General features: G+C 42.0%; 1 protein-coding gene across 27 annotated transcripts in view; it reads right to left on the bottom strand.

Annotated features, from left to right (window-relative positions):
* ADGRL3 (adhesion G protein-coupled receptor L3) overlaps window positions 1-25,414 on the bottom strand; it is a 513,383-nt gene that overhangs the window by 215,817 nt on the left and 272,152 nt on the right. For all 27 annotated transcript variants that reach the window (XM_032685704.1, XM_032685699.1, XM_032685696.1 and 24 more), the window contains exon 5: window positions 4,143-4,252. In XM_032685704.1, the coding sequence (XP_032541595.1) occupies window positions 4,143-4,252 (110 nt within the window). The remainder of the gene's footprint in view (window positions 1-4,142; window positions 4,253-25,414) is intronic.

Genomic DNA, 25,414 nt, shown 5'->3' on the forward strand with positions numbered 1-25,414 from the left:
TTGAGCTGTAAAGTGTTACATACTCACAAAAGTGGTATTTCATTGGGAAAACCAACATGTTGGTTCAGGTTTATCAGATTACCAATTGAAAATCTGGCTGCTTACAATGACAGCTAGCCCAGCCCCTCTCCCACCACAACTGGTCCCGAAAAACTGGACTCTCTTGCTTGCCACCAGCCTCACGTAGGGCTTTGAATAAATCACTCATCTGCTTTCTGTGCTGGCTCCTAAGTAAAATTGGAAGGCCCTTAGCACATTACAAAGGTGAAATAAGAAAAATTACACTCCTAGATGTACTGGCACCATGACAACAGGATTGTACAAGCAGATGACAGTGAAGTGTTTCTGCAATGAGTGTTGACCTAGCTTCACAAAACCACCTCCACCACTGCTGTTCCAATTACCCATTTAACTCTGCTTGGTAAAGGGAGAAGGGGAGAGGGAAGGGATGCACTAGGAAACAACGGAGTACTGGATCGAAGGGACTCTCACCATGTCAGGTTTCTCATAATCACACACAGCATAACACAGCTTAAATGCAGCTTGAGACATCTCTCCACAATAAGATGTGTCCACAGCTCTGGCAATGGCAGACTGCAGGTCTGCAGTAGTATATATTCAATTAAAAAAACATCAAAAAACTCTCTTGGTTGGTAATTACTAAAAGAAAATTCAATTTAAGAAAATTGGAGTAGTAATTTCAGAAGAAAAAGGGCAATATTTAAAGCAGGTGTCAGAGAAATACACACTATAAGCTAAGGCCTGCTTTGATAAAGACAAAATTAATTTTATGACTTCTGATACTAACAATACAGGACACCTGATGCCACTGAAGCCTGTCAAATTAGGGCTGGTATCTTTTACCTACTGAAATCACCAGCTTTTCACTTGCTTTTCCCTGTCAGAGGGCAACCAAAAAAGTCCAGACATTTTTGGAATGACTGTCCATTTTTGTAGAAGGCAGCTTCTACCACATACAGCGACTGCAGGACCAGGAAAATAAGGCGAGGACTGGGCTATCTGCATAATCATCTGTCCCTGTCTCCATGTGTTGAAAGTAACTGCAGCCTCATGAAACTCTCTTTGCAAGGGGTATCTCTAGTAAACACACAGGAATGTGGTGTGTGGGGTGATATAAAGGACATTTCACAATATATGAGCTAGTGAAGTTTGAGGAGGTTTGGTTCTCCCCCATATGAGAGGAAAGGGGATGCTTTCCTCTTGAAAATGATATGAGCTAGTGGTGCAAGAGTTAATAAATAAAATCTCAAGAGAAGCAGGCTACCCAATGGAGTTTTAAATCTTACGTAATTTTTCTCTGAGGCAGTGTATACACTAGCACTATATTGAGCATAAGTGCCCAAGGTCAGTCCTAACAACATCTGTTAAAGATGATTCCCAAACTCTGTTCTCTTGAGATGCACACACAATCCCTTCTGCTGCTGAGCCAGCACGTGGGTAAACCCTCTCTCTGTCCACAAAGAATAATTTGAAACTGTAAGGAGTAACCCATCCAACCAGACGGAGGTAGGCTGGAATTGCACACAAGTGCCTGATTAAATTATTAGTTCCTTTACTATGCAACTGATGTGTTCCTTTAGGAGATGGCCATATGGCAGACACCACCATTTACCAAGGGCTCAGTGCACTGAGCCATCAAGGAAATGTCAGTGGCTGAGGAAAAGTTTTCCCCAGCGCTAGAGAACCCATAGAGTCCACTTCCTTCCTCCAAGCAAAACATCGCGTAAGGTGCATGGGTGTGGGGAGTGAAGCTAAGGAAGCTGGACCTGAAAGGACTTGGACAACAGCCCAAATATGGCTAGAGGAGCTGAAGCACCTGGGTTCAGTGATAAGAACTGACCTCTTCAAACAGTAGAGGCATCACTGAGGGCATCAAGGGAGAAACAGATTTCATCCACCAGGCGTAGCTTTGGTCCAACCATACCTTTTCTGATCTACTTGCCCAGAGCTGATACCTTCCCCATCACTTGGACAGCTTTCATTTGGGGGGCACTCGTGGGGCTGAGGCAGGGAACATCTACAAAATTAAACTGATCATTCTGAGAGAAGAAATGGAGGCAGTAACAAACCCACCACTTCAAGTAGGAGAAGAGCCCTAGGTTTTTGACTCTATATCTGCAGACAAATGGGGACAGTTTGCCTCGACGCAGCCAACTTCTCTGGTGCTACACTGAATAACAACACATGAAAATTTGATCCAAAATTTCCTAGGTAATGCAGAACAACAAGCTCAGGAGATTGGATCCTATTTCACCATGTGCTTATCCCTGGTCTTCCCCCTCCATAACTCTGCTTGCAGAGGCATTAGATTTGATTCATAAAGAAATGGAGGATACAGCCATCAAAGCTACTAATTTAATTGCAAAGGCACTGTGGCAGTTGTTGACGTTTTCCTACCCACATTCAGATCATTAAAAAACACGCAATCCCTACTGTACATTTGGTACTGAGCAACCTCAGTAGTGAGTTATTTTACATCTTGTACACAGGGCCAATTAACGCCTTGGGGCACAATACTGACATATTACCTTTCTCACAAGGCATTTCAAAATTCCTCTTTGTTTTATATGCAACAAAGGCTACAGAGGGGTACTAGGTAACGACTATTGCTTTACCAGCCCAGTCTCCAGAAGGAATGGCATATCTCATGCAAATCACAGATCACAAGGAAATACAACATGCTATGATAAACTGAAAGCAATCTCCCCTCACCCTCTCCATGAACAGTGTCAATTCTAAAATGAAAGACCTCATTTAGAGTGGAATAACTCCGAACTGTAATTTGGAGAATATTCTGCTCACTAGGGCAGACCATAAGCCCCTGATGTCACTCTTTCCATGGTTTAATAGCTAACTCCATAAAAAGTATTCCATCATTGAAATTAGAAGCCTCACGTTTTTGTTTAGAAAAAAACAAATGTGGACATGCTGAGCCTCCCGTCAGCAGAGAATCCAAGTCCCTCAGCCAAGAGGTCCCCTTTGCTCAGAGAGGTGGCCTAAGCTGCATCCCTCGCCTTGCAGTTTCTCAGAAGTCAAACACTATGCAGCCTTCCCAGATGGCAGAAGTAGGCAGGTGGCCACCTCCTGCAGGAGGGATGGGGACCACCCGAAGGGCTGTGAGATCCTGCTTTCCCTCTGGACAGCGTGCCTGTCACTGTTCAGACACGTTTGCTTTCCTGCAGCCCATGCTTGAGACAGCAAAGAAGATGGTCTTAGTCCTCAAGCCAAATCCTAGGTTTCAGCAAACTGAAATTTCCTGCTGCTTTCTCAGTACAACACTGTGGGTCAAAAGCATCCATTTCCATACCTGCTTTTTTATTTTGAGAGGTGTGCTATAAGCTCTGGCCCGCTCAAACAGAAAACCTAGAAATGGTGTTGTTATTCACTGCTCAGCTCTTTACAACTACTAACAAAAAGTGCACTCCTAGTATTGTCGTTATTTCTTTTCTGAGGTAAGACCTTTTTGACAGTAGGATTGTAACTGCGTCTAACACATTCGGTGTCTACAGAAAGCAAATTCTGACGTACACTTAACTTTTTGTATCTCTGAATTTCCCGTTTGGCACACACTGTTGTAATCTCAGATGACTGCCGCAAAAACGGATTGCCTGTAATTTGCCTTCATAACCATGGAAGCTTATAAATTAGTATATTCTACCATCAAACATCAAATTTCCCAAAACGTTAGCTTTCTACCTCCCTGGTGATACAATACCGTATGTAAGGCACTTATCAAATGTCACCAATTACACAGACATAGGTAAGCTGAAGCGCACTGCTGTATGATTACAATCATAAACCTCTGTGAAGAGCAGCTGGAAGCTAGCAGTAGTCCTCTGGTCTGCTTTCTCTAATGGGGTTTCCCAAGTGTTTTCCAAAAGATGATATGTTACGGTTAAACCGCACAGCACAGAAAATATGGGGCATTATTAGAATATTTTTAATCTAAGTACAAACCTTGCACAGAGAACAATTTTTCATATCTTATCAGCTCAGTCTGACTTGATGCACATGGTTTGGTTCACTCGCCCTTGGGCAACAAGAGACAAGCCCAAGGCTGGCCCAGTCTCCATAATAAATCTCTATTAAAGAAACAAATGTAAATATATCAAGATACATACTGTAAGGTACACATTCGTACTGCACTTCCAGGTACTTGTATGTCCCAGGGCATGGGTCTGGAAACACATCAGGGCCAGCAACAACTGCACACTGGGTCCGATTACTGCACCTGAAAAGCAACAAAAATGAGAGTCAGAAAACAGATCAGACAGAGGGACAGATCAAGAAGCTGAGTGGCCCCTCCAGTGTTAACAAGGGAGAAGATGCAGAAGCCAGGACTTCAGCATCAGCTGGGGAAGCTCACCAGTGAGCATGGAAAGGCTGGTGGCAAATACCAATGTCTTCATCAGCTTATTACCAAAAGAGAGGAGGCATGATGGTACAGCCCTTCCCCTCCAAGTAGCTCTTACAGCACCAGCAGCTATTTCTTTAAAACTAAACTGAGAGGATGAGCCAAAAATATGTCTACAGGTACACAATCCTCTAATTCTTGAATCCCAAACTCCATTACAGTGACCTCAATTAACCTTAAATACCAGCATCTGCACCAAACAAAACTCAAAGACTAAACCAACAACAAGGGTGGCAAAAAATAATCATTGTATATTTTACAACAGACATAAGAATATGTTTTACAACATGTTTATAAAGCGTTCCTACAGAAACAGTTATCTTGTATAATACTGTTAATGCAAAGCAAAGACTAGAAACAGCAACACTTGACTGGGAAAAAAAAAATCACCAAATAAAAGCTGTCTAAAATCCAAAATAATGTTTTTTGTACACAGCCTGCTAAGGAAACCTCCCAGTCTGACCATTCACAAGACAACATACTTGCATTAGCTACAAATGGCTAAGTTTTATTCTATCATTCTGCCCAGCATGGCTGCATCTCCTGAGATGACGTACTTTTTCCAAAAAGCAAGCATTGATCTCCACGAAGAAGACACACAGAAGGAGGTGACCTTGGCTGCTGCAGTGAGCATCTTTCAGGTTAAGAGGTTGGATCCTGCAAGATGCTGTTACTGAGGCACATATACATGTCCATGGGTGACTGATTTGCGCACGTGTAGAAACCCACATTTGCCTCTGCTTTTGTGGTACAAGCACCTCTATGTACAATTTTAGTGTAATTTGGGTATGCAAAAGCATTTAGCAAACAGTGATTCTATAGACAAAAATCCTCTGCTTCTTTGTGCATTTAAAGAAAAGAGAAAAATATAATTAGTCTTTGATTTTTATGCTTTTGCGTGCCAGAGAGAGACTTCCTAAGGGCTAGACCACTGCCTTTTCTTCCTTTAAGATTTTGCCTCCTCTGACGTGATATGGGACCCCTGACCCTCCTGCTCTTCTAGCAGAAGCTGTGACATCCAGCACAGAATTCATTTAGAGCTGCAGTGGAAATGCTTCCTGTTTACCTGAGGCTACAGTTTGTCAGCCTTAATGCAGATTTTATTTGAGCCCATAAATTAAAATTGATTCACTAGTGACTGCCTTAAGCTCCATAATTTCTTTAATTTTACGGAAAGATTAATAAGAGCTGATACGCTTGCTCATCAGGCTGTTTTGCTGGATAGCAGATAATCCAGAGGGCTGGGACATTCTCGTGTTTTCTAGTTGAAAGACAGTACTTATCACAGCAAGTGACTACTGTTATCATACGCACAGAAAAATAATTTTCTTAACAAAAAAAGTAACTTTGTTGTCCTCGCCTATGCTACTCACAGACAAAAGGCCTGGCTGGGACATCACAGGTAGCTTGGACTGTGCAAGTGGGCAGTCTTCCAGGAGAGACGTTGAACATCATCCAAAATTTCACTTTCAACAAAAATCCTTTAACTGGGCTCAATGTGCCTTTCAAAAAGCAATTGCAGTGGCCTAATCAATAGTCTTTCTGGCTGAAGGGACAGCCTTGGCCACGCTACATAGAATAATAGTAATGGATCAAAGATACCTTTTAAAATCACAAGTAAGAAAGCACAATTATGAGGGACTGGAAGTTGGAGGGAAACAAACGCATCTAGGGTTCATCTGTGCATGTTTTCTTTCTGTCTGCAAGGAATTATTTGCTTTGAATAGTCAATCATTTCCTTGCATCCATTTTTTTTTAATGCAAGCACTTGGATAGAAAAAACAGAAGTGAAAATGTGCAACCTAGAAAGCTCTAGATTCATAGCCAGAGTTTCAAAACTCGTCTTGGAAGTTGAAGGCTGTGAACACCAGTTTTAACCTCCCCAAATACGTGCTACCTTCTGCAATATCACCAGAGAGACTAAAACCATAAGGATACAAGGGGTAGAGTGGGGAACGCAGGGTACTGCTATAGGCTTTCCCCCCCAACTCTAGAATATCCTGAAGCTCCCTTACATAACCCTAGAATGGGGGATGGCAAAGCCTACCAAGCAAAGAAACTTGAAAAGAAGGTGAGATCAAATTGTCAGTGGCACCTTGGAGAAGAAACACAGAAAACCAAATGAAAAACTCCTAAATAAAATCTCAAATACTGTGTTCTGTCAGTACCTCATGAAATTAACAGAAAAAGAGCTAATACAGGAAAAAAAAAAATCAAAACCAGGAGAACTCAACCTCCTCTCTTTTTCACACTCATTTCATATGGGCAGTAAAACTGTGTCTGGCACTGGGTATTTCAAGTTTTCTCTTATTACCCCAGGGTGAAACCATGCAGGTTTCTCATTCTTAAGGGATGAGGACAATTTAGACTAAAACTCTTAAGAAAAAAGCTAATATCTGTTCAACCAACTATTACTGTCAGACATCAGGTTACAGAAATTTTAAGGGGACAAAGAGGTAAAAACTACTCATCATTAAAGCCCTGGTTTCTCTGCTTTTGCTCATATATTTTAGCACTTTCACAAGAGCTTCTTAGTTCCTTCGGTTTTGTCATATTTCTTTCCAGACAGATTAAAGGCCCAGGTGACAGTAAGTGACATGCAAGACATGACACAGAAAAGGAGATGTGTACAAGAAGATGAATCTGTAGTCTTGAAAATGAAGGCTAATAAAACTGTAACATATCCATTCCCAGCAAACCAGCCCACGAGTTCTTCTTTGTAAATCACAGGATTACACATGGAATATTGGGATTTCATGGCACTGCACTTGGGTCTTGGTAATACTCACTCCAAACTCCTGGAAGCTGTGGGGCTCAGTGCTGGGCATTGACCTTTCCAGTCAATGCAACAAGGATCCTTTGTTCTTTTTTTTTTTTTAGTTTTGGTTTTGTTTTCTGTCATGTCCCATCTGCCGTTCCTGTCTCGTGTCCCCCCCACCCCCACCCCTTTTTTTTTCCCCTTTTAATTCTTAACTCCCTTCTTGAAGGAAGATCTTTACTGACTACTGGAGCTACAATTTGCAGCAAGAACCAGCACTGCACCAGCTTGAGTATAAATCTGTCTCCTCTGCTGGGCAATCACAGAAACACCATCCAGGTCTCTTAGCTATACCCTAGAAACTGCAGCTCTGCACCACGTTGGATCCTCCTCCAACAGGGCAGGAACGGTTTGCATTGATGGTTCTAGAATAACTGAACTACAGAAAACTATAGTCACTTTTTTTTTTTTTTACACTCATCTACACCTCTGATTACTGCCTTTACACAAGCATCTCTTATTTCTAGACTGATTTATCAGCTCCTTCAAAGAAAACTACTTTTCTTTCCCCTGCATTGCCCTCATGCTGCAACTTTCCTAAGCAATCCCTGGCCTTTTGGGGTATTTTCTCACTTTCCATATGCTGTAATGCCAAGCAAACAAGAGAACTGTGGGAGGAATCTGGGAATTTAGGGGACCAGACAGACAACTTTACCCCTATTATAGAAATGGCTTTCATTTTATTAATTTATCCAGCATTTTAATGGGAAATGTTCTGGAGACATGGAAGAATTAAAGCAGCCGCTCAAGCGGTTTCAGTTCCCCTTGTTGCCATCTATGATAAAATCTGACAAGAAACTCATAGCCATCCTTTTTTTTTTTTTTTAAATGTGTGTGTTTGTTTTATTTTGTAGTCTTTATTTTCACCTGCCGTCATTCCTCTCCTTGTTGCTCCCTGAAGTGTAAGGTAGGCATCCGAGTAAAGACCCTGCTTGTCTCAGGCCACCTCCATAATTGCTGCTGGGATTTGTGGACACTTTGCTTGAATCAAGAGTGTCCACACAGCTCACCAAGAGCAACCAAGAGACCACAAATCGAGGCATAACCCAAGATCTGCATTTTCACCCCAACCTGAAACACTGATGGCAACATATATTCCTGTGTGTTCAGGAAAAGACGATACCCCAAACCCTTCTAAAAAATCAGTCCAAGGTACTTGGTAGCCTTTAATCTTCCATCATCTCATAAACAGAAGTTCATGTTATTCATATATATGTTTTGGAGAGGGAAAAGTGTAAATTATCCCAGTCACTAGAGGAGAAAAAAAAAAAAGGGGGGGGAGTTTATTCATTCTTTCCAGCTACATTCATTTCTACATATTAAGGTCCCTGGTTTGTCTTTCAGATGTGGAAAAATAATCTAGAAGAGAGGTGTCAATCCAGTGTAACACATACACTGTAACACAAAACATGGATTATTTTTGCAGAACTTCTCCCAGTTCCAGTGGAAAACGACTTTCAAGAGTTTTAATGTGAAGCAGGAATAATATTTCATATGGCATTTTTTTGCATCTATAGCAGTAGGACTGAAGGAAACATTTGAGTTCAGGACCAGCTGCAGGGCTCAACTCTGCTTGCAACTCTGTTCAGACTTAAAAACACCACCAAAACTTCATTTCCCTTCAGCAAACTTCCATTTCTTCTCCCTGGCAACATTTTTATGATTTTTAAGCAACAAGGTCATCTTGTGATAGAGAAGCAAAAACATTTCAAGACATAAACAGCTGCTTATTCCTGCTCTGATATCTTTAATTTTTTTTCAATGCTGACATTGTTAATACATTTAGCAAGAGACAAAGAAAGGAAAAAAGGAAAAAAGAAATAATAGTTTGGCAGTTTATTTTAGGCCTTTCCAGAAACCTTAATAGCACAGGCATGTCAACAACATCAGGCTAGACATGTCTGGATCAATATGTTTGACAGAACAAAAATGCAAAGGCAGCACAAAATAAAAGATCAATCCCGAACAAAAGCTTTTCAGCAGTAATCGTAGCAGGTGCAATACCAGCAAGTTCTCCAGCTCCCCGTAGAGGTGGGGACCATTTACCCCAGACAATAAAAACAGGTGCCCAAACCACAGAGGCAGGTACCTGTGGTGCTAGGGACATCAGGAGAAGAGCTACCAGAATCCACGCACAGGTCCACAGCAAGCCTAGAGGTTCAAACATTCATTTTGTCCCAACACACCCTCTTTCTCCTGGTCCTCATCCTCTAGAGACAAGCCCTTCAGAAGTGAAGTAGCAACTACTGTGATGCCATGGCCAGAAGCTCCTGTGAACAGGGCATAGTGGAAACTACTACTAATGGGGAAGCCACCTGCCTCCACTGAATCTGTAACCAGACTGTCAGAGCCCAAGACCAGGCTCTTAAATACCCATGCTGCTGCTGACACGCCCTACTCTTAGCTGGTGCTACCCCCCACCTACACCAACTTCTAACAAGGGATTCTCAAAACCCATGTGTGCTCCATCTGCCAAAAACCAAGGATACTCTTTCCCTCTTCCTTGAACTAAAACACCTCCTACACATAGACTTTGGTTTTTTTCTGCAAAGACAAGGCAGCCATCATGTGCCTAGGCATGCTAATATAGCCAAGACATCAATATCTAAGCCTCTTTCTCAAGGTCTATTATGCTTTTCTAATGGTTTTACAGTAAGAGACAGACTTAATTCATTATCCTTCATGGCAACGCTGCAAGACATCCTTTTGCTTCTCTGAAACACAAAAATCTCCTCTCTGGATGAGTGCTTTAAGAAAGAGGCTGTCACAGCAAATAACTCAGCCAGGAGTGTGTTCTTCCCTGTCAATATGTGATATTTCCAAATCAACCCTTTAGGAAGGGCCAAGAGAAGAAAAAAAATAAAAATAATGCCCTGGAGAAAGCAAACAGGAAGCAAAGAGAATTTTCACTCAAAAGTGTAGCTCACGTGATGGGAAAATAAAAAAAAAAACCCGAAATAAAACAACAACAACAAAAAACCCGCAACAAACCACAAGCAGACAAGAGAGGCAGTGAATGGTGGAAAGGGGAGAACAGAATCACAAACCCTGAGAAAAGACTTTGGTTCACCACATTTGCTTTCAAAACCATGCTGCATAAAAGCAAAGCTAAATCCTCCACCTGTTTAGCTTCCAGAAAAAAAGAATTCCTCAACAGAATCTTTTTCTGCCTCTGCAAAACCTTAAAAGCAAAGGATCTAATGACAGGGAGATGAAAATCCAGTTTCTCTAGCATTTTTTTTTCATTATGAATGGGCCTTTTTATTGATCTTTCAGAGCACTGAGAGGCTGGCTTTCCAACCTCTGCTGCGATATAATTATCTGTGGTGTTTAATGCTAGCACAGACGAGTCCCACTACACACTGCATTTTGTTGTTTTATTGACGGGTTTTAATTATCCAGGTGCTAAAATTGTCAGATAGGCTGCTTCTTACGTGATCAAGCTAATACAAGGAGAGGCAGAGCACTCTAATTGCAGCCTCACCAAGTGCCTCTGTGGAGATGTGCCAACGAGATACACTCAAACTGCTATGGTTATTGTAAAATCTTACAAAGTTTGATGAGAAGAAAAGCAGTTCTCTTTCTAAAGCCCCAACCTATTTCATTCCCCTGATCGTTATTTTATATTGAACAAAGCAAAATTGAAAGAAAAAAAAAAACAACATACCACCAAAACCACACCAGAACCTCAGTCAGCCAAACAGCAGAAAAATCCTGCACAGCCAAACCAAATCTGAACCATAAAGGTCACCAAAGGGACTACCTTGATATATTACGGAGAGCCTGGGAGCAAGATGGGAAACAGGTCCTGGAAATAATTTATACACCAGTTTTATGAAAGAGAAAAGAAAAAATAATTGCACTGTTTCAACTCATTCATAAAGCCCTTAAAATTTAACAAGAGGCATTTAACAGCAAATTCACAAGATTTAAGAGTTTTAATGGAAATTTGGGGCACCCCTGAACACAGTGTATCTGCTCAGCTGCAGGGACTCCCCAGGTCAGTAATCCGAGGTCTAGGGCAGGACCTGCCAGCGGGGATGATGTGACTTGTCAACCACCTCCAAACAAGGGTCCCCCCAAGCAATGAAAGCTTTTTCCTATGTGCTTCATCATGCAATGTCTCTTACATTTTATAGTTTCCTTGGATTTCTTTTGCCCCATCCCTTCGCAATTAGCACAGTGAGGACAGGAGCTGAAATCCCCAGAGGCAATGAATGTGTACTGCAACAGGAGAACCTGCCAAGTGGCCTGTGCTAGTGTGCCTGGGTACAGCATCCCTGCAGCAACAGGAAACCTGAATGCAGGCCTGGTGAAAGAAATACTCGTTGTTAGAGCAAGAACAACAAAACAATATGCCCAAACCACTGGGTATGTTTGGACAAAAGGTTTGGGTCAGCATGGAAAACAGATCTACACTGAGCACATCTCAAGCAGTCATTATGCTGCTCCAGCTGCGAGGAGCTGAGGACACAAGCAAGGCCAGGTTTGCAGTGTAGGCTAACATTATTGGATGGTCCTTAGGGTTAAACAGCAAACCAGGAAAGCCTTAAGTCTGTAAAGCTCATCTTTTAAAGAACTACATCTGCCCTTTTACAGGTACTCTTCTTCTTCCAACTCCATAAACTTCTGTAGCAGCCTAATAAAAAGACACTTTACAAAACACTGACAGGGTATCTGGAAAGGAGAGTAAACACCTAAAGCACACCAACCAATAAAAGGCTCATCAGTTTAGTCAGACTTAACACTAGTTAAAATAACTGTGAACAGAAAACATTCTGGCTTTTAATTTGGGCTAGGAGGTCAAATTAAAGGCTAGAGGAGATCTGGGCTGAATTTCAGCTGGCGCTCTACATTACTTTGTCTTCATTGCCATTTTAACACAAGTCAATGTGAGTTAAAGCCCATTTTTTTCTTCTTTAGCGCAGCTACCCAGAGCTGAGATAGCCAGAACAAGTTGCAATGGATTATTTTCTCTACAACAGCTCTGAAGAGTATTCAGACCCTCAGTCTACGATTACCTACCTATCCACTGAGTCTGCAGCACAAGGAGCCAATGCTCTGCCAGACACCCAGGTGCTGCAGCCCTGTGGCACAGTGAGGCAAGAATCTGCTGCTCACCACTGGCTGAGCAGAAAGCAAACTGGAACATGAACATTTAGAAACAGTTTAAATATGTTAACAAAAAAAAAAAATCCACCTCGTTTTTAAAAGAAAATCTGGTATTGCTTCCAATGCATTCCCCTTTACTAATTGAGATGTTTTCTCTAAGTACAAGGAAATATGCAGCCCATAATAATACCTGCAATGCTGCTGTCATTTACTATCACCACCCAATACCCCCATCTCAGCCTCTCAACGATTCCTCCAGAAGATAAAACTGAAATTAGAGAGAATATTGTCTCTAAACGGGCTAAAGTAATCTGTATGCATGGGCTGGTAGGTTTAGCATATTAGCCTTTCACCTCTGCAAATAGGGTTAAAGAAAGGTTTGGGGCCAAAATAATTTGTACTGCACTCCATCTCAAATTTGACATAATAACTGAATGAAACAAAAATGGATACGTCCAAACAGCACAGGAGGTCAAGGCTGGGCAACTCCCTGATGAACTCAAGAGTGAACCAAAGGCACCCAGGCAGTACCATTTCCATAACCCAGAGCAACCTCTCTCTTCATCACTCTTGCCAATGGCATGATACTGAGGTGATTTTGGAGTAAAGGTCCATAGATTGTAGTTAAGATGGCACTTGTCCCTCAGCCTCTTGGGGGGAGGGGTGGGGAGGAGGAGGGCAGGCAGTAAGCTTCCCGACCAAGAGAAATGCAGGATCAGAAACGTGTGACAGGTTGTGCCTTTAGCATCAAGGCTAAAGCAGTTCAGACAAAAAGATAATATTAGTGAGTAAACAGACAGCCTGTCACGGTCATATGCTATTAATACAGTATCTGTGAATGGCGCCTGATTTTGTACAGCACCTCATGCAAAGGAGACTTGGCCCCTATCTGTGTCTCAGGCATTAAAGCAATACAAATAATAATCAGAAACAAACAAAAGTTTCTCAAAGAGTAATCCTGAAATGAACTAAATATGTTTTTGATATTAAAAAGTGATTTTTTAAACAAAATTTATTCCAACATAACCAATGCTGCCTCTCTTTGATCTTCAGCCCAAAGCTTGAATAAAGGCAGTCTGCACTTTGATTCTAAACTCCAGAGAAAGCACAACATCACAAAACCTTCCCAGCTCAGCAATGCCCAACCAAAGCATATTCAGAAGTAAACAGTAAGGGAAAAAATGTGCCTAATGTTAAATTTATCACTTGAAATCACCATTGTGAAGTTCTTCAAAATGTCTAAGATAGCACCAAACTTTTTGTGGCTGCATGCAGCAACATGAGAGGGGAAGCATTTTTGAGAACATCTGTCCAGCAGCTCCAGAGAGGGTTTCTCACACTGTGCTCAGCACTAAACTGGGGAAAGTCAGTGATCACACACCTCTACCCCCCAGCCCCCCATTCCCTCCTCACTTGTCCTTCCTGGGGTAGTTTTCAACATATCTATTTACCTACCTATCTGTTATCAGCTACATATGCCCACCAGCTCTTCTCCTGACTTGCCCTATCTGGTCAGCATCCTGAAAAGGACATTACTTGCTAATTACATACCTTATCTCCCTTTAAAATATAGAGTTAAAAACCATGCAGATTTAGCTAAAAAGGCTACTCTGACAAAAAGTCTGATAGGAAAAGGGCCTGAGAACATCTTTGGGATAAGAACTGGTATGAACAGAGCAACAGGGCTTCTGCAAAATCTCAAGTCTTCTTTGTGAAGATGTGGAAAATAATTCATTAGTAGAGGATCATCTGTTTCATGCTACAGAGCCCGCTTGATGCTGTACTCAGAGAATTAAACTCTCTGTACGTAAGACAGTTTCCTTTGAAAAAGTTAAACTCAAAGGCCAAGTTTTCCAGAAAGTCTCTGCCTCCTACCAGGGCTGGATTTTTTCCAAAGAGCTTGATTCTTCTTAGAGGAGCCACAAAAAGGCCCAGCTGCTCAAGCATGGCCTGGGACTCCTCAATTCTCATGGAGAGCAGTTGAAGCTGACTGCTACTAAGCATTTTTCAGGTAGCAGGCTGTGTCACGGAGTGCCTAACCACTTTGGTAATTCAACCCAGATAGTTGGGGGGGGTGGGGGGGAGAAAAAAGGCCTGCACAGAATTGCATGGGAGCCTTAGGTGGGGCAAAAACTGGGAAATCCACATTCCAGAGCATGGAGCATGTCTCTGGCAAGTCAGCTTTAAAATATGTGACTGATGCTGCTCAGACATACTAGCTGAAGTCCAGGGAGATGGATGAAAGGGTAAAGATGCAGGATAAATTCATCAGATGTCTCCATAAATCATTTCTATAGTTAACATTTGTTCTCTGCTTTTCATTACTTACATTTCTAAAGCCACTGGGTGCCTTGTTGCAGTGGAACTAATAAAAAGGAAGATAAATTTTAACATCTCTTTTTGAAACATATTTAAATGATCTAGCTTTCTTTTGAATGTTAATGGCAAGCATTACAAGAAACACAATGTCTCAAAACAATTCACTAGGGTTGGAAGGGAAAGCAGAGTCCCACTGTAGGCTGGAAAATTATAGTCCTGGTCACCACCCCAACTGGTATAAAAGATCTTATTTCTGGCCCTAATGCTTTTGCAGCCTTAGTTTTGTCACCAAAACCTGCCATTGTTTTGCACAGACTCTCTGACTAAGGGGCGAAATTCCATACTTGAGAAGAGAAGGAAATATTTTTGGAGATTGGCAGTTTGGAAAAGAATCTGAGCTGCCTGACAGCTGTTCGGAGACATGGGATGCCAGAGGGGTCCCAGCAGAGCATACAGTATTACACACATGCACACGCACAGAAAATCATTAAAGTTTCTGTCTCTAAAGTTTCACATTTAATGAAAGAAAGCAAGGGAGATATCTGGAGAATTCTTGGGTTATATTAACAGTTAATGATATTCCCTTTGCCAAGAGCACACTCTGGGAAGCTCACAGGCAAAGGGGGACCCGCAAAAACACCAGTGTGGAGAGGGGGAGCAGGGAGAGCTGTCCTTCCCATTCTCCCTGCCATGTCCCCAGGGGGGTAAGGAATCAAGCCTGCTGTTGCATGGTTGGAGTTGTTCTACAACAGAAGCAAGGACCTTTATAACAGAGTTTAATCCATCGCAGGTTAAACAAAACAAATGACTGCACAAGTGAGCAATTAAAGAGCATTCCACAGCCAGCCCTGGAAGAGCCTCATCAGTGATTAATTAGGTTCAAAGGGCCAAGGCTAACCTAACAGTCCCCTGAGAGAGAGACCACTTAGACCCTTCTCAAAAAGGCAAAAAAAAAATTAAAAAAAAAAAAATTCAGCATTCGTATTTAACACTTAAGCATTAAACAGCTGCTAAAGCAGTGAAACAATTACTTGGGACTGACCTACATTCAGCTGTACTGTTTTATTACATTCAGGAGAAACTTAATTAAGCTTCTGTTACTTAATAAAAGCAAATAAAATTCTCCATTTTATGACAGGGAGCTGCACTGTTACTGCCATGTGAAGTTTTCAAATTTGGCAGTGGGGTTTCCCAAGAAAGCATAGCTCCCACTATCACATTCCTCCTCACTGCATTTGAGGGATAAAAAGATGCAGGATATTTCCATGCATTAATGCTCCCTAAGATGCACTACCTTGCTCTGCTAGCTACCATCAAGGTGGAGAAGACCACAGCCTCTGATACCTGCCCAGTTATCTTATGAGACCTACTGTACCTGTGCAATATGGTCTACTCCCAACCACATCATGGGCTAGTTCATGAGTACTTCAGCTCTGCCAGGAGGAAGGCATCAACTGTTTGCTTCACCATAAGAAGCAAAAAAAGCAACCTGTTCCTGGAAAAAAACCAACATACTACTGGTCTTATAGTTGCTCTTCTCCACCAGCACAATCTACATCCTAGTGAATTCAGTGGGTGAACACTCATTTAGAGGCACCACTGACCATTAACAGGGGCTGAGCTGGGTAGTGGGAGCGTACAGTCAAGGATACTCCTGTATTAAGAAAATACACACTAGTTCATGTCACCAAAGAGACTCCCCAAACCATCCACTCAAAGCCTGCCTTGAATATTAAGATCTTAAAAGATTGTTACATAATGATAGAAAGGGCCATGCCACACATGTGACCCACATTCAGCTACACTGATGCACTGTAACTGTGTCCAACTTCCCCACAGGACTATCAGCATGTCTACATCCTCACCACCTTCCTCCCTGAAATGCTCATCATGCCCTCCTCCTGCCCTCACACAAACAGCTCATCTTCTCTGACTTACTACAAGATCTAGCCAGACAAAAACACTGAGCAGCTGCCCAGACTCCCTGGACTTTCACTGAACTGACCACAGATGCTAAGACAAACTTTGGTGAGGCCACAGGAAAATTTCTTCCTTGTGAGGGAGAAAACCCCAAAAGTGTCCCTGGCTGAGCAGAGGTCGTGGCTCAGACAGCTCTTCAGCACTGGCACCGTGACCAGAAAATGACTTCTGAACACAGTGACTCCCACTGTGTTCCCCAGCCAAGGGTAACTTGTCAACTGGCTTTTGGTCCTACTGAACTCCGTGCTGGATGCTTGTGATCCTGAAGTTGCTAATGGATGTTTTGTCACATCCAATTCCACATGTGCCCTGTTGACATTTATAGCCTGAAATCTCCCTATTCTCTCAAGAAGACAAAGACATGGGTACAGAGGTGACAGCCACACACCAGCCAGGAAGCAATTCCCCCAGCCACGTGAGCCAGGGGCCCTTGCATCAGCTCAGAAACTCACAGAAAGTAGCTGTTAATAATGACATGACACCTCCCAGACTTCAAAATCACAAGAAGCTCTGAAGTCTGCACACCATTAGGACCATTAGTGCCATGCATACTGGTCTGATGATGCCTTGTTCCTTGCAGCTATTTTGTTCCTTCTCTCCGCAGCAGTTCAGCAACACAGATTTTGTTCTGTTGATCTGAACGAACTGGATTTAATTCCACCTATGGCTATAAAGACTCAGTTCCCATCCTCTAGCAGACCATCCACATGATGAAGTCCAACCTCACTTTGCAAGGGGATCACTACTTCTGAATAACTGACAGGAAACATTTTGGTAGGGGCTGGAAATGGCATCCTAGCTTTCTAGCGTATTTTGGACAACTAGAATAAAGTATCAGGTAAACACTCTTGCTACCTGGCTTGGTGAGCGTTTGACCAATTAATGTATAGGCACTAGCAGCAATGGAAAAAATTATACACTCAGTCCCATGTAATTCTATTAAAATTGTGATGACTTAAAATCCTGCACTACTTTGGCAGTCCATATTGTAGCCTGGCTGTAACAAGGAGCAGTGGTGAACAGTATCTCAGATGCTAGAGAGTAAGCAGGGGTGAAGACAACTCACCTTTGGGGTTAACAAAACTCTCCATATACTCACTACTAATAACCCTGAACGCAGTAAAATAATAGGTGAGTGACAGCATTTTATTTTCTTTGTTGGGGTAAAAAAGAATAGCTTGTTAAGACACAGGTGGCATCCAAATGCTTCCTTGTTTTTCTCAGTGCACGTGAGTAAGTTATTTTCCAAATGTTGAGAAGACGAGGCTTTTCCTCACCTGTGCTTTTCACAGCCTTTATCTTACTCCAGGCTTTTTGAAGTGTTGTCTATAAATAGCCCATGACCCTCATTGTACTATATTAGCTAGTACAGACATATGGACAAGGCTGAGAAAGTTTAGTGCAAACAGACTGACAGACAAACCCTAAAATATTGATCAACTAGGAAATTTCCTCTGTCCCAACCAGCCTCGTGTCCCATCTGTCACTCCCTGCAACCATGCAGCCTGAGAAAAAGACGCTTCAGTTTTCCAGCTAAAGGCTACCCACCTGCTAGTGCCAGGGGCTTGATCCTGCAGCCCCTGCCTTTTCAAATACTCTGACAACTCCCTCAAAAGGCCAGCATGCCACATCTCACTTACTCTGACACGACTGAGCAAATAAATAATGCTATTTATGCACTGCACACCATTTGTCAACCCATTTGTCATTTCTGATCTTCCATTGCTCATGCAGTAAAACTATGTGGGATTTTATTCAAACCTCCCTTGCAGGTGTGATGAATGCTTTATTTATAGAGCAGCATTTCGTCTCGTGGAACTGTTACTATGCATATACAGGCCTTTAAGTCTCTCTGTGTGGTATAAGCAGAAGGTGTAAAGAGAGATGAAAACTAGAGGCAGCACCATAATTAAAGCCACAGGGGGAATCATGGATGGCTCAGCTAAAACTGGGACGTGCGTGCCAGGGAAGACACACCACTTCAGATGAAACATTCACTCCCCATCATCGGGCAAGGGGAAAAACATGTACCAGTTCCCAAAGTCCTTCTTAAAGGTCAGCGTGACACTGTCAATCCCCACGCAGCTTATCAGAGAATACATAACATCAGCAACTGCTCTGCCTAGGGAGCATATTATTTCCGGGCAAATCATCTCCCATTGACTCTCCCCATCAAAATTTCAGTCTAGGACCAAAAAACCTGGAAGCAGACACTACTACAAATAACCACAGTTCAGTGAGCCATGAATAAATTCCCTTGGGTAGCGTCTTCCAGTGGCCAGAAGCCCAGACAGGGAGTGGTGAAGGAGCCTCCATTGTGATTTCTCCTGTGAGGCACAGCAACCTTGTGGGACACATCTCTGCTCTTCTGCAAAACTGGAAGCATTACCCTGACCTCCCTGAAAGGTCTTTTGAGAGCCACAGATGAAAAAAAAAAACAACATACCACTTTTATAACTGTTTTCTTGCATGGGAAATCTGCTACCCAAACCTGCTGAGATCTACAGGGCCTCTTCTGGAAGTAAATCACTGTTAAAATGAAGGGCATCAGAACATCTCCTTTGTTTCTACTTTGCATCACAGTCACCACAGTAAGGCTTGAGTCCCATTCACTCATGCCGTGGAGCACATCAAATACTTCCCTGGCTTACAGGAGTTCCTTCACAACCATTTGACTCAGGGAGGTCTGTAGTAAAAAGAGTAAAGGACCAGCCTTGAACCGATCCCTTTGTTTCTTGGAAGGAACTTTCTCGGTAGTTTTACTACGAGGGCAAAATCTCAGCTCTAGCATGATCTTCCTGGCAGTTCCCGGTTGCTTCAGACAAATCTGCAAAATCTACCATCAATTCTCATATTTTTGGAAGCTGTGGGGTAAAGAAAAGGTGAGAGAAACAGCTGTGGACAGATTTCAGATACCTTGATATCAAACCATTCCTTCCTCCACTTTCTTTTTAAATTTCAAGAGGACGGGTGGGATTCATACAAAACTGTGTAAATAGACATCAGACTCATGTTTATTGCCTAAGCAATAAAAGATTAGAATTGACAAATGGAGAGGTTTTTGGAGACACAGATGCTACAATCATTTTAATATAATTTGGATTTCCAAATCAGTAATTACTCTATCACATATTTATAATTTTGTAGATGCTACTAGAAATGCTGATGTCTTTTTCTATGCATAGTAATGAGCAACAACAAGGGCTGTTAATATAAAGCCTGTAATGTTTGTATTCATATGTAAATAGGTTATGTAAACGTTTTAGACATTTCTCACTAAAACACTGAGTTCTAATCTAAGTGGCTCCGTTCCTAAACTAGAAAATCGCACTCTGCATAGAAATTGTTTACTAGTCTGTCAGCAAAGCCGCCAACGCTTTTTCAGTGAGCTGAATTTATAGGGGGATTTTCGTCTTCCCATTAGACATGATATCGCACTAATTGACAACCTATAAATGCCCAGACAGATATGCAGGTTGTGATTTAGAAATTCGCTTGCTTGCACGTGATGCCACACGTATTCAGCACACGTGCACCTCCTGGGTATTCATATGCGCAAGCACAGGCACCATTTTTGGGCACTGAGGAATGCAGTAGTGTTTGATTTAATTAAACTTAGTTAGGCTGATACAAACCGTGGTTAAGAGCAACAGAATCAGTTTAGTTTCTACCCGCTCCTAATTGACTTATGATGAAACTGAGTAAGGTACATTAAAACACCAACATGTACCTCCAAGCAAGAGTAAATTAGAGAAATTTAAACCCTCGAGTTTAGTTAACTCCAAATTATACTAGGGATGGAAGAGAAAAAGAAAAAAGGAAGTGGGATAAAACAGTCCAGTGCAACCCTTTTCATCATAGGATGTTACCATTTTTCTTCCCTCCCCCTCCCCTCAATGTGCAGTCTGCATTTGTCCCACCTGGTACACAGAGAGCTTGATGGAATGGCCCTTGGGGCTTAAACAAGTCATTTCTAACTCAGCTGGAGCATCCTATAAATACATCACCATGTATTTACAGGACTTGTCTTTACAGGACCAAAGCAAAACCCTGGGTTTTTCTCCTCTTTCAACATTATACCGCTCACTTGTGTTAACTTCAGTGCTACCTGTTCTCAACTCTGTAATGCAGAGGATCGCATCTTGAGACATTTTCCTTGGTGCTTTTAACAAACCATATCCATCCTCATCCCTTTCTCTTCTTTTTGAATGTATATATTTGCAAAGACGATTTAGTGCCAGTAAAGGCTTTGGAAAGACAGCTCAGAGACTCCCACAGCTCCAGTACAGCATATGAGTAACTCCTACTTATAGAAGAGACAATAGATGTCTCCTCTTCATCAGCAAAAATGAAATGGAAATGACAACAACGAAGCAAACATCCTGCTGTTGCTCTAGCAACTTTCAGCATCTTCTACTATCTAGGGATAGTATTTTCAAGATCAGTTCAGTCCTTTGCTTTTGATGAGGCTGTCAAACACTGCCAGGGGCAGCTACTGGTGTTTTGACCTTGCTCTCTTCTGCCTTCCCTGCTCTTCCTTCATCCCTGCTTTCCCTCTGCTCTACTTTGAAGCACTCTCACATCACTCCTGGAATGGTATTAACACTTAAATAGCCAAGGTATATTTACATCTCACACAATCATAGCTTTACTCATCCTGCCCTCTTAACCACTACCTTCGAGCAAAGCCAAGTAACATCAGACATGCCACAAAACAACAGGGAGAAAAAAGCTCAACATCCATACCCAAGTAGTTGAATTACTGTCATTTCTCTGGTGAGCCACAGGGATGTGGGATGACCTGTGACAAACAAGGCAGTTTCCACTGGAAATTGGGGGCAGGTAAAGGCAGATAGCTCTACAGAAAAAGTGTAATAATTTGTACAGGCCACAAGTGTAGACTCTATTACGCCCCTGCCAAGAACAGTTACTCGCATGAGTAAAATTAAGAGGGCTACAGACTAGGTGAGTAAATCCACATTCACTTTGTTTCCAAGGACAGAAATTCATCCCAGCAAGGTTCTGTTTGTACAGTGGAATAGCAATACTGATTTCAGCTGTTATTGCAGTCCCCCTGTGCAGGAACACTGAAGTGAATAAAACCCACTGTGGTTTTGCCCCTTTAATCACCTTTGTGTTAAGGAGTATTGGGATGCCCAGTGCTAAGAAATTGGGCCATAGGCTGCTTTAGATTTTTATTCCCATTCCTCTTGGATGTGATAGATGGTCAGCACTTTCTTGTGATGATGTGTTAAAATGTGGTTGCATCTAAGAAAAACATGGGAGTGAAAGTCATTTTGCCTGTTCACCTGGAACTTGTTACATCAAGCAAAATAGCAGACAAGCACTCACAGTAAAATGAAAGCTCTTTACTCCTGTTTGGTGAACCTTCACCTATAAATTTTAGGAGGAAAAAGTAAATTATGGGCCACATGACACATTTGCTCAGCAGTACTGGTGGTCTGACATCACTATGTCACCTAAATATAGCTGTACACTGATCAAATCTGATCAGATTTCTCATTACATAACCCTTTCCAACAAGCACGATTATTTTTACTGAATCAGTCCAATGAGACCCTCACCAGGGGATAAAATTCCCCCCCTTGGTTTTGAAACATAGTCCCTGACCTAGAGCTCACAGTCTAGTCTGCAGACTCTTCAATAGCCTTGATGCTCAAAGTGATGCTCTGAAATCAGGGAAACACACAGGACCCTTGTGCCATGTGAGAGAGAGGACCTTGTCTGAAGAAGCTAGCCACTGTCCAAGGTCTGCACAGGGAGCAAAGTCAGCACGTCACTTTAACTGTCTCTGTTAAAAGTATCACAAATGATGATGAATCTTGTTCAGTATTTGTGTTTAATAAAAACAATGCTTGCTTCATCAAAATCTTTTTGGCATTGCCATATCCAACCTAAACCGACTCAACAACCTCATGAATTAAATGAGACTGATAGGAGAGGGCTTGTTGCTGGTAGAGCTTTCCTCCTCCTTTCTGTAAAGCCAGCTACCCTGGCAAAACAAATTATTTACTAACAGGTCTGTGCTGAAATTATGAGTCCTGCTGGTATGGCAAAACTTCTTCCCATGCTGTTAACCAACTGCATTGGCAAAATGTCCAATGCAGACCAGCCCACAGCAGTGTCCACTGGTGTTTTCAAAGGCTTCCCCCTCACGTTAGGAAAATCCTACTCAGACTTTGATTCCTGTGGTGCCAATATACCCTTAAACATCTGTTCTTAGGACTATCCCTCCGCATTACTTCACAGCATAATTACAAAGGCACAAAGCTGGAGTATCCCTCACTATCCACTCCAAATCCTCTCTCACACTGCCTGCCTCTTCCCACATTTCCCTCCATTTCAGGCAAATCCTGATTACAGCAACACAAAAGAAACTGGACATCTTTGTTCAGATGCAGCCTGAACATCATCAATAAAATATAGACTGATATTTGTCAAAGCCTCTGTTTGATTTTTTTTTGTTCTTTTGATGTTAAACAAGGAACTAAAAATTTTGTAACTATTTCACCAATTAAAAAAAATTACAGTGGCCTTCCACACAAGATACTAAGCAACTCTGTTGTCTCCCTCTTACAAATATTGCTGCTACACTTTCTTGCATAAGAGATTCTGCTCCAAAATATGTTTAGGTCCCTATTGAATCACCCTAAATCCACCTCGCTGTGGGTGGAAGAGAAAACATGAATGAAAACTGAAGCAGGAAAAGGTTCTTAATTTTGCACCACAATCCAGAGGACTGCAAGGAACATTTGTCTTGTCAACTAATCTGTTTAATCAAAGAATTTTAATCAAACTGCAGTTCTAGAAACCACAGGCTAACGTGGACAAATTATAAGAAAAATTAAACCACTCAAATAATCTGTAGCTCATCTATCATCAGATCCTATGTATGCTGGAGGTTTGAGATTATTTTATCTTGCATATTTAGTGAGCTGGATCCTTAGCAGGTCTCAGTCAAAAAAGATCCCGTGGGGCTACTACTGATCCCTGATGAATGCAGAGCTATTACCTCCAAATGCTGAGTTGCTCCAGTCTCCACATTTCTTCAGACACTCACATGCATCCACAGAACAGCCACTGTATTGTTTCTTATCAATGCAGTTAAATAGAAATAGTTGTCACAGCCAAATATTTTTGAGGCACTGTTTTCCCTTGGAAAACAATGAACTGTTGAATCAAAATGTTGTGTGGGAACATGTTGATTCACATTGTCGTTTAGGAAAAAAACCTTTCTAGTTTAAAATATATTTTCTGTGTTCCTAATAGAATTAATTATGTAGCTTTGTAAAGTAAAACATTCTGACTCAACATAAACATTCTTTCAACAGAAAGTCAGTTTTCTGGAAAATTTACAAATGTTTGATCTTGTGTTGATTCAGAATTGTTTTATGTTGCCAACACAATGGCAGAATCCTGTCCCACAGAGCAGTCGGTCTCCAGGTAACTCCCAGAGTTGCCTCTGCTTCTTCGTATCTTCTAATATATAGCTGCTCTCCAGCAGTTGAGAGCGCTCTCAGCAAATGTCAAGTAATGCAGGTCTCTTTCACCACCTTACGAGCTACCTCAAATAGATGTGAGATTACTATTTGGTTCCTCAGAATACGTGTCTATATATTTTGAGAGTTACTGCACAGCCACTGATCTTCAACTCACTGGCCAGCCAAATCCCTTTCTTGGTCCTAAATTCTAGACACTTACAAAATTTCAAAAGACTGGCTGAGTAGATTTGCAGGCATTAAAATGCAAAAACAAGTGCACACGAGACATTGATTGCACTGCAGCCTCAGATGAACTACTCAGCCAGAGACAATCCACGCCCTTTGCAGGAAGCAGGTTCATGGGAAAGGATTCATGATTCCATGTTGGTCCAACTGCATCATACTGCCTTTTAAAATGAGCAGTTTGCATACCATAGTGCATTTAACTCTTGTATAAGCAGCCCTGTTTTGAAACGAGAGGCTTTACAGGGTGGTTTTCTCCTCCCCAGGAGGACCCTGCATTCCTCAGCTGCAGAAGTACCAGGGCATCCAGGAGCCACTGTGACAACTGTGCTGTTCAGACCTTGCTTGTGATGGTATCGTGATGGCCACTTCTGAGCTTTACCTCACTCCTGCTGCTGCCTGTCAGCATTGCTGACCTCCCTTTGGCTACTTTTTGAGGGAGGCCCGGCCATCCCGGACACAGAACTTGAATTCCACAGGGCTGAGGAGAACTGAGTATTTGTCTGAGAGCAGTGAAAAAAATGGGAGCAAAAGGAGCTCCTTCCTATGCTGCAAAGAACCTGAACTCATACATGCTTAACAGGATGAGGGAGGATGGAGAGGTTCAAGCTTCAGGGCATTGCTTACTGTATAAGAGGCTCTCTGTGAAGGAACCTGCAGGAAAATCTATGAGGAAGGTTGAAGTACAGTTGTTGAGTGGGGAACCTCAGACGATGTTATTACAAACAAAAGACTAAGTGTTGCTCTCCAAAAGGTATTTCCTGAGACTGTCAAAGAAGGTTTGGAAAATGGAGAAGTGGTCACTGGAAAGGTGAGAAAATTACCAAGGCCATTTTTCCTACACTGTTAAAAGCAAGAACTGTAGTGGCAGAAGATTAAAGTCTATATCTCCCAGTAACTCAAAAGATTCAGAGGAAAAACAGGAAAAAAAATAAAATAAAATAAAAACAAACAAACAATGAGGTTTCCCCTTTGGGATGTCAGAGGACTGCAGCAGACACAAGA

Source organism: Chiroxiphia lanceolata, chromosome 4, assembly GCF_009829145.1.
Source record: "Chiroxiphia lanceolata isolate bChiLan1 chromosome 4, bChiLan1.pri, whole genome shotgun sequence".
Taxonomy (NCBI): Eukaryota; Metazoa; Chordata; class Aves; order Passeriformes; family Pipridae; genus Chiroxiphia; species Chiroxiphia lanceolata.